We start from the raw sequence: 12,174 nt of genomic DNA, 5'->3' as shown, positions 1-12,174 counted from the left end.
GCTGGATCCTTTATGTACCTTCCATGTTTAAATCACTGATACCATTAGAGGACACAAATGCTCCCAAAGTGAGCAACCGTAAAACTCTTGCTTTGCTCAAGGTATAACCCAGTGTAAGGTGCATACACCTAAGAGCTCTTTGGATGCAAGGAAAAGCACTGTACAATGACTTTCCAGGCTCCAGAAGAGATGAAAGTAAGGCAGGTTTAACTCTGCAGCTGAGCCTCAGACTTTTAAAGCTGTATTACTGCACTACCTGGTTCAATGGTCTCCCTGGAACCCAGTCTTCATATTAATTGAATTTCCCCAGTCACTTTGGGAGGAAACAGTGAGAGTTTGCTCTGCTTCAGGCATTAACTAAAGTTCTTCCTAGGCTGGAGCAAAACTGAGAAAGCTTAGTATTCCCTCCTAGGAAAGGAAGATGGTCTTACAGTCCCCCACATTACTCATGGAAAGCTCTTCCTGCTTAACTTGTAGGTAAATGTTTCACCTGTATTGAAGGACAAGCTCTTGGAGGTACAAGGGTTTAGGAACACTCCTTTCCTTATGGACAGACACCTCCTTGGCAGAGCAGCTGGGTCAGACTCATCAGTTAGCTACAGCTACATCCATTTTCCTGGAATGTGTGCCAGGATGGCTTTGTACACAATGCACATAGTCTGGTCTGAGAGCAGGTGGTGGCCAGTTCAGCTCAGCCCAGACTTCAAAGGTGACTTCAAGTCCCAGCCTAGGGATCTGAAGGGAATCCCAAAGCAGAACATTTGAGGGCTTCTCAAAAACAGTGAGCTACCTGTGACTCCCAACCTAATAGGGTGAGACTCAGCCTCTCTAGTCAATATAAAGTCATCTTTCACTGAGTTATGCTGGGGATGCTCCAACTGTAGCAGGTGTCTGAAGTTTGGGGTATATAGCACCCATTCTGAGTCATGACTGAGGAGTTCTCAGTCTCAAGGCAACCTGGATACACAATCCATTAACCTTAAGGGCAAAAGAAGCAGGGGCCAATAATGTAAAAGTATTGGCTAAAGAGCCCTGACCACTCTTTTTGTGTAGGTACATCCTGCTCTTCAGTCCCTCCCACAGATGAGATCCTATGGGATCATGGTGAGAGAGCTCTCTTGGCTCAGTCTTGGTCCTCAAGATTCCAATCTGATAAAAGAATGTTCTGGATCAAGGGTTTGGTTCTCTTCCCCAAGCTGTACATGGTAGTACTTCATTACCTACCAGTTTTCAACAGACCACTTGATATGGATGAAAAGAGGGAGTGATTTCACAGCACAGAATACAACAGAAAGAGCCAAATAATCTAAGGAAAGTTCTGGGACTTGAGGGCATACAGTGCCTACCAGCTCACCTGGGTTTAAAGAAATTATTGCTTTATTATTTTTATATTTGTTTAACTACATAGAGCCCAATCAGGACAAAACACTACTCACAGGCAGTGATTTAACCCTTACAATTTTTGGAATAACATCCTTCTCTCCTTGTGGCAATACCCTTTGTTCTCTACAGGCCACTCTCTCCAGGGGTGATTCCCATTTTCTCATCCTTCACACACACACAGAGTGCAGCATCCCAGTCCTTCCCTGCTGGCAGATAAGCTGTGATGGTTCAGCACTCTGAGGGTGCTGACTGTGTGCTCTGCTCAGGTGCCAGCTGGAAAGAGCCTCTCCCAATGGAAAACAGCTGAGTTTACCTGCTTTCCTCAGTCAGAGAAATTCTTAATCACCTCTGTATTGGTCCTCAATGTTTTGAGATGTTACAGAAACTCAGTATCTTAGAGTCTTTAATTCCTCTGTGAAATCTTTGGGAGTGGGCCAATGGGTTATGGAGACATCAGGACACATACAAGCAGAGAAGACAGATGGGTTCTTGGGGGTAATTACAAAATAACCAAGCCAAAAGTACAAAGTGACCAAGCAGGGAAGAGATCAAAGGAAATCTATTATGATGGAACACAGATCTAGGGCTGTTCTGGGAAGAAACCTTTTTGAAATATATCCTCTAGGAGAATATTTTATATCTGGAGACACACTCAGCTCAGCCATCAAGAATACAGTGAAAGCTTTCTAGGGAATAATGGTCTTCACTGCCTGCCAAGGCTGGATCTGTAGTGACAGTGCAGGAGGGAACAGTACATTTTTTATTTGCCATTTGCATATCTGAGTCTTTGGCCTTTTCTTTTACAAAAACCTACCATAAAATCCATTGTGGACTGTGCTGGTGCCATACTGAGCCCTCCAGAGGCAGGGATCTACTGCTTGGGCTAGTTCAGGATCCTCTGGCCCCAGGAGATCCACCAGCTTCTTCACAGCATTTGGCCTCTGCAGACACAGCACGAGAGCAGTGCCTGAGGTGAGGTAGGTACAGTGAGCTTCTAAAGCAGCAGGATCCTGAAAAGAAAGAACAGAGATGGGACAGTTATAAGGAACAGTGTTGGAAAGCACTGGGTATATCTCAGCTTTCCTTTGGCTAGGAAAAGTTGGAAGTAAGCAGATCTTGCTTACTCCTTGCTTTGTGTCCTCTTTGAGATACGTGCTAGTGGTCTCTGAAGGCAGAGTTTCAAAATATACACCACAGACACCAAGCAGGACTTGTGAGATCCACCAGGTTACAGAAGGTCTAATTCCTTTGGCGTGAAGGAACTCACATGGGTCAGGTGGGAGCACGGACACGGGCAGTATCACCAGGGTCACAACTGCCCTGGGATAACAAGCCACATTTCATTGTTCAGCCAATATAAAATGATGGATTACAAATAGCAGACCCTTTCTTTTTGTATTCATGAAAGGCAAGACACCCCCCCCCACACACACACCCACACATACTCTGCTGCCAGGGCCGAGCTTCTCCTGGAAGATGGTAGAATTCCAGACACTAGGACCAGGACCACAGAGATTAAAAGCAGGAGGGTCAGAAGAGGGCCTGCAAGAAAACCATTTGCCCTCCTGGCTTTGCCACTGATGCTGTGATTTTACAGCACTTTTTCTTGCACCCAAAATTTCTTTGCTTCATAGCAAATTTCTCTACTTTTGCTTCTTTTCCAAGCATGGTCAGTTCAGCCCGTGACCACTCCTGAGCAAAGCTGTTCCTCTTGTAGCTGTGCTGGTCACAAGACCCTGGGAATCTTATTTTGCCTAAGGATAAGTGGAAATGCCAACTAGCAACCACTGTACTGGTGAGAGGAATCTGCTTTGAGTGCTGGAGACAGACACAGTGATGGAAAGGCAGCGAGTGCCTGGGGCACTTGCCATGGGCAACAGAGAGCTCATGGCCTTGCTGACTGCTTTAATCAAGGAAAACCTTGGAAAACCAGGCTTGTTGCAGATGTCTGGGCTGAACACAAGATCAGGGTGCCCAAAGCAGCTGCAGCCTCCCTCCTCCTGCCTCTTCATCTGAGTAAAGTGGCAGGAGCTGCTTCCCTGCACCCCACGGTGTGACAGCCAGCACTGGATGTTCTCCACACGTTACAAACAAGGGCATTTCCAGCTCCCTGCCTGAACCAACTCATGGTTATTTACTTCTTTTCTAATTTTGGAGGAAATAAAAACAGGAGGGGAATTTGATTCAGCTGAATCACGTCATTCACAGAGGTTTTAATTCCTCTATTTTTTAATCTTCTAAAAGCAGCAGAGGATAGCAATTCTCTAGATAAAACATTTCTAAAAGCAAATCCTACCATTTCATTTAAAAATATGGAGATAAAACACTTCAAGGCCTCTTTTGCTCCTCCATCACGTGAAACCATTCACTGACTTTGACCCAAATCTTCTCACACTCGCCTTCCTCCTAAACTGCATCTCTGAGAATTAGGTTATAAGTTGAAAACCATGAGCTCAAGCCTCATATTCTCCCCTCTATTTGCAAAGGCAAAATGATCCATGAGAAAGCCCTCCTGTTCCTAAAGTGCTGAGTTATGTAAGGGACTGTCTGTGGTGTTTGTCAGTCCTTCTACCCCATGGGCAAAGGGTCATATCTCCAGTGACAAGAGCTCTGTTTGGGTGAGGATAAAGAATTTCAGCATGGCATAGTGTGCTGCAAAATTGTGACATTCATTCGGCTCTGCATAATACAAAATAATCCCTTCATGCTTGAAAATTTTGTTAGTTAAAAAGAAATGTGCATAATTCACTTTTCTATGGGTTTTCTCTTTGGGGGATGAAAAACAGTGATGATTTTCATGAAAACTTTCAAAAAGACTGATGTGACATATCAACATTCATCCATGTCAGAAACAACTGCAAAGAAAACATTCAGTTTCTGTTAGACCAGAATAAACGAAATTATGTTGCTCCAGAGCTTCTTAACAGTGATTTTAGATCTACATAACAAAACTCTTCTCTCTGTTTCCTGTCTTTCAGTTCTTCCCCAGCAAATCCAGGCACTTGGAGTTAAAGATGATGTTGTTTCTAATTGGTGAGTCAAGGCAATCCTTTCCTTCTGATACAGCTCCTCACATCCACTTCAGATGCCACCAGGCCAGTGCTGCCTTTATTCCCATCCTTTTTTCTCCCATCCTCCTTTATTTCCATCCTGCTTTCTCCAAGCTGTGTCCTTGTGGATCCTCGAGCAGCTGTGGAGAGGTTGCACATGTGCAGCTGCCTTGAATTCAGTGAGCAATTTTGTTGAGAGGAAGTTCCAGCTGTGCACTGGCTCGGGAGGATAACGGGATTAACAAGCAGCAAAATTATCCTTCTGCCTTTACTGCTGGAATCACAAGATAGGGTTGGAGAGAATCATTGAGTATTGAGTCCAGTGACCTGCTACTGCAGGCAATCAGATCAGGTAATCCCCAAAGCAGGATCAGGTCCCACTGTAAAAATCAGGCTAAAACTGCCAATCTCCACGGGGCTGGATCTGCTGGGTAAGCACTGAAAGGAGATCCAGCCTCCAAGGGCAGAATTCCTCCTGGGAGCAGGCGCTTCTCACTGTCTGAACACCATCAGGTCGTGCCAAAAAACTGGGAAGACAATGTCAGCTCTATTTACCTGACCTTTGTTTTTTATAAGTGTTCTTAAACTTCAGATAAAACACACTGTTGTGGCTCCTGTGACTCGATAACCTCGTGGAAGAACGGAGCAATCCATTATTTATCACATGCCAAAGGCCACGCGCTGCTCCGGAGCTCAGTGTTAGTATTTAAATTGAAAAAGCAATCACGTAGCTGAGATCAGGCTGCTGAGGATATTTGTCAAGTGCATGTAAATAATACATTAGAAAGAAAAAGGAGATGTGAGGTAGTCTGGCTTCAGTGAATAAAACCCAAATTTGCTCACAAAAACTATGTACACACAACAAACTGGCACATCGCAGAGCACTTGGGAGTTTTCGAGAGGTGGATTTTGGATGAGGCTCCAGGTGAGGCAATAAAAGCCATGGAGAAAATTTCTAGAAGAGGCAGAAACACTGGTTCCATTTTCTTCAACAGGACATCTCATCATCATTGGTCTCATCCATACATATAAGTATCTCCAAGGGGTGTCAGAGGATGGTGCCAGACTCTTTTCGGTGGTGCCCAGAGACAAGACAAGGAGCAATGGCCATAAATAAAACACAAGCAGTTCCACCTCAACATAAGGAAGAACTTCTTTCCATGGCAGGTGGCAGAGCCCTGGAACAGCTGCCCAGGGAGGGTGTGGAGTCTCCCTCTCTGCAGACATTGCAAACCTCCCTGTGTCACCTGCTCCAGACGACCCTGCTGAGCAGGAGGGTTGGATTATCCCCAGATATCCCTTCCAACCTCAGCTATTCTGGGATTCTGTGACATGCTAAATTCAGCAATTGCCACCCACATGAAGAGCCTCATTTTAAAACCAGCATTGTATCCTGTTGTGTCCTGTTGTGCTGTAAACTGAGGAACAGATCAACACTGATATTGCTCCCATCCAAACACTGTATAAGAAATTCAGCTGGAAAACCAGCCCTGCTCCCACAGCTGCCATTGTGCTACTTACCAGCTGGATTTTCCAAATAACCCAGGCCCTGGAGCCTGCTGAGGCTTTCTGAAAATCTCCCTACTTATGCTGGGAGCTCAGCCTTTCCCAGCCCTCACCAGTGAAAGACTTTCTGACATGTTCTAAGAACGAGAAGGAGCCCCTGGACAGCAGAAAGCATTTCCTACTGTCAGTTCCCCCTTGCCAAAGGCACACTATTTCTCTGCTTTCCCTTTCGAAACCCGCTCTTTTTTCCATGAACAAAACCCCAATAATCTGTAATTTTTACACTCATTAGTTACCAGCTCTTCAAGAAAACTAAATCAGTGCTCAACAGCTGCTCTGGTGTGTTGGAGAACTCCAAACCCAAGATATTTTTCATGAAACAACCTCTCCTCACATTTACCCCACAAGTATATACATTATTTCCTGAGGATATTTGGACTTTTTAAGACATTTTCTGTTTCAGATGATCAAAAAAGCATTTTGTATTTAGCATTTTGTATTTGGTTTTGTATTAAAAAACATATTGGGAAGCACATCCCCATCCACTCCAACAGCAACTATAACCCTCTTACCAGTATAAATATTTAAAAATCAGATGCTTGTGCTCACTACTATCACACAGAAAGTATTAATTGTTCCACAGTGCTGCCCTGGCACGTTCTTGTTTTCTTCTGAAAGCCTCTATCAAGAATTTCTTGGAGACAATGCTATAAACTTTCCCAACTTAACCCAACAACAGTATCAATTACAAAGGTTTGTTTTCTCTAAAGTTAATTGGTTACATGTCTTCATGAAAGCAATCAAATAACACAGATTTTCTTTTTCCCTCAAGGAAATTAAAAAAAAAATAAATAATCTAACTCCTCTCAAATGCCCAGTGTTCAGTTTCCAGGCTTTCATAATATCTGAACACTCAGGATATGTCAGGTTGAGGACAAAAATAATTTCTAATATTATAAAGAGCAGAAACATATCTATTTTTAGGTAATTAACACCCATAATGCCCCAAAACTTAAGAAGCCTTTTTATTGTCTTTTAGACCTCAGCAATGACAATTTTCTCTCTTTGCAGGCCATTTTTACAGAGTTGCTCACAGGCTCCTGGAACTCAGGAGCTGTGTCTCTGATGTAATCTAAGGTAACAGCACTCCAGAGATCCATATTCCCTGACAATGCAATGAGTGTTTCCCAGGTTTAAACACATGGAATCAAACCAGGCCCACGTGCAGGTATGTGCCCTACCTGGAATGACCCCGGGGAAGGATGAGAAGACACCTGTTTGGCAGGTAAAGAGTCAGCCCTGTACAGATTCCTGGGAGGTCTGTATTCCCCATATCCTCCACAGTTTCATCTGGGAGAAACCAGGTCTGCTTCTTTATGGCATGTGATAAAAGGAACCCTGAGCATGTCAGCTCTCTCTGTGCTGATAAGGTACAGATCTGATTGTTCTGTACAGCTCAATTCCAACAACACCTCCGAAATCCCGGGTGGGAACTGCTGCCTTTTCCAGGAGTGGATTATTCACCACTTGACACATTTCCCCACTCTAAAGCTCAGCAGAGCCACGGATCTACCTGATTCTGAACCAACCTGTTTCACTTCAGCAGGAAGGAGTCCCAGAGCAAGGGCTGGTTCCAGGTCTACGTGTTTCATTCCGACCAGGGTGAATTTTTCCAGGTCTAGGTTTCTGAGGATCCTGGCAAGATTCTGGCTCCAGACCCTGGGTTTGATGAGCAGCACTGTGCAGAGGACCTGGGCTCCTGGAACAAAGCACTCCCGTGAAACACACAGCAGGAGTTGTTTACTAGCCTGGATGGACCTCTGGAGATGAGGTTTATGGAAAAGCTGGCATGAAGTTCATAAAAATCGGAACAAAACAGGTCCATAAAACGCCCCATGTATCAAGGATTATTTATGTATTTATTTATTTATTCTTTTGTTGGATTTTTAGTTTAAAAATACATCTAAAACAGTTAAGGCTTGGAGATTCTTTCCCCCCCCCCCCAGGAAATCTGCTCCAAGTCCAAAAAGTTTATGTGGCAGGTCTGTAGGATAAGACTCAAACCTTTCTATTATACATTAATGTTTTAAGAGGGATAAAATATTCCCTTTTACATTTTTCATGTGAACTGTAGAGATTATGTGATGTAATCCTTAAGGCGGCTATTAAATTCTTATCCCTGTGTTCTGTATCTTGGTTAGAGCTCTGTTTCAGAGAGGCACTAACAAGCCTGACAGGTCCCCATTAATGTCATAAACCCATTATAAATAGAATTGTGTTTACCAAAATTGACATTTCAGCAAAAACTTTCTGCTTCTGGCAAAGCTCTCCCAGCAGAGCTGCAGCACTATGAGAAGCAGAAAACAAACCAGACCAAGATAACTTCACTGTCTGATGGTAGAAAATGGATGTAAAGGCAGAAAATACATAAATTCCATTTTTAATGACAGCATTTTCGAGCTTTTAGTTTTGCTAAAGTACTTACAACTAGGAGCATAGTTAATATTTTATCCTAATAACATCTCTTGAAGATTTATTGGCAACTGTTGGGTCAGAACCAGTTTGTGAGGCCCCAGGAACTGCTGGTGCTTAACCATGTCAATCAGCACGAAGGAAGTGACAGGTGGTAAAACTGATCCAAGATTATCTGTGTACAAAATATGTCATTTTATGTTTCCTGTACACCCCACTACTCATTATACAGATGTCAATGCAACAAAGCATCAACAAGGCTACCTGTGATTGAATGTTGTTATTTTCAGGTGCCAAGAAACAAGATTCATGGCAGGGAAATACAGGATTAAAAATATAAAGGAAGATTCCTGCCTTCCCACTTGAGATGGAAACCTAACCCTTGTCGTGCAGGGAGCCCTCCTATTAAAGATGTGCTATTTTCTTCACATCCATCTTGAACAGAAAGATTTAAATGCCATAGCAACAGCCTGCAAGTGCAGGAAGCTGCTTGGATCTGCTGAGCTGCTGGGATCCACCTTGGCTATCTTGATGTTCTGGAAGTGCTCATTGGCCTCCAGATGTTTTTAGTCACCATCTGCTATGTTTTTTGGGTAAATATTCTCATTCATGTGCTTATGTGAATCACTACTTGCTGCATATTTATGGACTTCAGGTGCTTCAGGAGGGATTTGTCTCACATCACTTTGCCAGGTTGGTTTGGTCAAAGACAAGTGTTGAAAAGAGGTGGGGCACCTTGTCACTGAGGGTTGGCTTCCTCTCCTCAGTGATTATAAGTGACAAGAGTTAGACAAAACATCACTAACCACTGCAACAATTTCTGCTGTTCTGGAATTACCAGAGGTACCTGTTTGGCAACCTAAAACCTGCCTGATTTCTACCTCCAGTTTGGCTGTTCAGTGGCCATCCCAGTTTCCTGGTCTTTACTATGTTTTTCTACTTTTTAATATTAATATTAATATTTTTTAGATCCATTCCTCAGAGCCAGTGATTTCCCCCCCCCCAAAAAAAAAAAAATTATTACATAGGTTTTCATTTCATATCAAAAATACTGTTTATCTTATATGCTATTTATATACAATACTTCAGACAGGTGTGTGACTTCAAATAAGTGTAAACTCAGGAGAAGCAGATACTAGATTTCCTGGCAGGCTTAGGAAAGGGAGGTTATCACTGCCTGTATTCCAGCCTCAGGAAAATGTTGGTATAATCCTGTTGCTTATTTTGGGCTGGTACATCCAGCTGAGTTAGTTCCACCAAGTCCTTATCAAATGACATTTTTCCATTTGCTCTTCTCTCACCTGTGTGCAGGTAGGCAAACAGGGACTCAGCACGGCCTCTCCAGCTCTCACCCACTGAAAAAGAGAAGCAGAGAGACTGGAGTGAGTGGTCTGTGCATTCCTGGAGAGTAACTGGAGGATGTTGCCATCATTTCTACATAATGCAGCCAAAAGTGTTATACTGGGGCATGCATGGCTTGATTTCAGATGTACTGGGACACCCTGGGAAGTGTCACATTTCCACCCTTCTTCACTGAGCCCAAGGGCACATGCTGCAAGTATAAGACTGCAAGTACAAGTCCTGTGGGTTCTTGGGTACCTTTTCTGGGATTTCAGGGAGTGGCTAACAGTGGTTTTAAGCCACCTTTGTGCTCCCAGTACTCCAGAGTCAAGTTAGAAGCCTTGTGTCCAGTGTAAATCCCAGAAGCTCAGGTGTTCTGTTTGATATCCTCTCCTGTGCCCTTGGAAGCCAAGAAGTGCTGTGGATTCTGAGTACTGAGCCCAGCTCTGCTGATAAAACCTCACTGACACTCCCCAAACAGCCAGGAACGACTGCTCCAGTGGTTCTTCATCAGAGCAGAGCAGGGTGAAAGGATCTGGTGAGTCAGAACTTAGGACAAAAGCCTAGAGAAAAATGTTTCCTTCAGTCTAATGTAAAACCTGCAGTGACCTGGAGAGGTGAGGAAAATTAAGGCACTTCATGTGAAGTGAGAAATTATCTAAATCTAGGGCACAATGAGGAGAATCCTGCATCAGATTAATAAAAGACTTCCTTTGCCAATGGCTGGCAAGTTCAGCCAGTGTGACAACAGAAAACTACAATCTGTTCATCGAAACAAAATTACCATTTTTTGGGTATTTATTACTGTCCAAAATCCATGTATTTCTACTTCCCAGGACAACGTAGCTGGAAGGTGTCTAGCCAAAGTGTTTTTCTTCTAATAAGACCTCTTTCTCTTTCCACATGGTTGTTGTTTATTTTGACGGAATTGTAAGAGCACAAATCGGTGGAATCAGCTCCCAGATCCTTTCCTCATAACTTTTTAGCTCCCATCCTCACAGTACCAATTTTTTTCTTTAGGATTGGGGTTATTTGAAAGGATCTGTGAATTCCATGGTGATCTGGGTGGCACTGTGATATACATGACAGGGAATGCCCATTCTGCTCTGATTTGTCACTCACTTGGGCAATGGTGATCAAGACATTTCACCTCTCTAAAACATAATGCAACTCATCTTTTTTTGAGAGCAACATCTGAAAAGGGCTGCTAAAAAGCAGACATTAATTACTCTTCCAGCCTAATTTCCACAGCAACCCTACACAGGTCACTCTGAGAACTGCAGAGGAGAAAGGTGATCTGGCAGTCCATCTTCTCCCAGCACCAAGTGGACCCATCTGGCCCTAATTTCCTGGGATTAGGATGTCTAACCAAAGGTTTACTAATCCCCTTTTAATGGCTCTGACAGAGGACAGTTATGGTTTCCTTCAATCTATTTAAGAGCATAAGTTAACTTGTTCATATCCAAGAGGCAACTGGTAGGTATTTCTGGTCTTACCTTCAGCCCTGGACCTCCTGCCAGGAGGTGGCAGGTATTTCATGGCAGGGCGGTGTTCTGCATCTGTAAAAGGAAGGAGATGTATTTTTATGGATTGACAGATGGGAAACCTTCACTGTCTGGGGGTAAGGGGTGACAAAGGTAAGTTTATTTAGCAGTGGAAATGGCAGACATTTGACTTGCTACAAAAGTATTAAAGAGCTGTTCTCTAGCACAAAGGCCTCTCCATTCCTCCCACAACAATAAAAACAAGAGGAAAAATGTAATGATCCTATAAAAGAGAGAGTGCAGGGTGTGGAAGTCATGTCTAGCTGTGCTCCTTTGTTCCTGACAATGGCTTTGGTGGGAAAGGCTGGCACTGCCATTATAACCTCCCTCAATAAACTGAGCTCACAGCTCTGCTTCCCTCTTATCCTGCCTTTTCATCTCAAGATGACTTTAATCAAGGGCTGCAGTGCATGAATTCTTACTAGTTTATACACTAATTTGGGATGTCTGATGCCTCCATTTCTGGAGGCCTCCTCTTCTTGCTCACCAATCTCACATAGAACTCCCACATAGATCACTAACAAATCTAACTTTCTATGAGACTAAGCTAAGGATCTTTTCCCAGACAAATCACATTTTCTTCTTTCTATTCCTCACAGCCAATTTGTTACTCCACACTACACAGGCACAGAGTGTTTGACACAAGCATCTAAGTTTGTGTTGACAACAAAGGACCTTTCTTCCCCAAGGAAAGATAAAGGAAGAGCTATAAATTCAAAGCACGAATGCACTTATGGAACTGTGTCACTGCTCTGCAGTTGATACATGGTGTTACCACAATCTTGATTTCTCTCTGCTTCTGACTAATCACAGAATGGTTTGGGTTGGAAAGGACCTTAAAGGCCATCTCGTTCCAACCCCCTGCCAACCTTCAGAAG

General features: G+C 43.4%; 1 protein-coding gene across 8 annotated transcripts in view; it reads right to left on the bottom strand.

The window, feature by feature from the left end:
• DNAAF8 (dynein axonemal assembly factor 8) overlaps positions 1-12,174 on the bottom strand; it is a 93,417-nt gene that overhangs the window by 14,536 nt on the left and 66,707 nt on the right. For all 8 annotated transcript variants that reach the window (XM_051779912.1, XM_051779902.1, XM_051779967.1 and 5 more), the window contains 4 exons: positions 11,249-11,311; positions 9,713-9,766; positions 7,529-7,698; positions 2,198-2,393 (listed from right to left, as the gene is read on the bottom strand). In XM_051779912.1, the coding sequence (XP_051635872.1) occupies positions 2,198-2,393; positions 7,529-7,698; positions 9,713-9,766; positions 11,249-11,311 (483 nt within the window). The remainder of the gene's footprint in view (positions 1-2,197; positions 2,394-7,528; positions 7,699-9,712; positions 9,767-11,248; positions 11,312-12,174) is intronic.

This window comes from Manacus candei, unplaced genomic scaffold, assembly GCF_025592945.1.
Source record: "Manacus candei isolate 608988 ecotype Guabito, Panama unplaced genomic scaffold, ASM2559294v1 h1tg000002l, whole genome shotgun sequence".
Taxonomy (NCBI): Eukaryota; Metazoa; Chordata; class Aves; order Passeriformes; family Pipridae; genus Manacus; species Manacus candei.
This window is presented reverse-complemented; position numbering and strand designations above follow the sequence as displayed.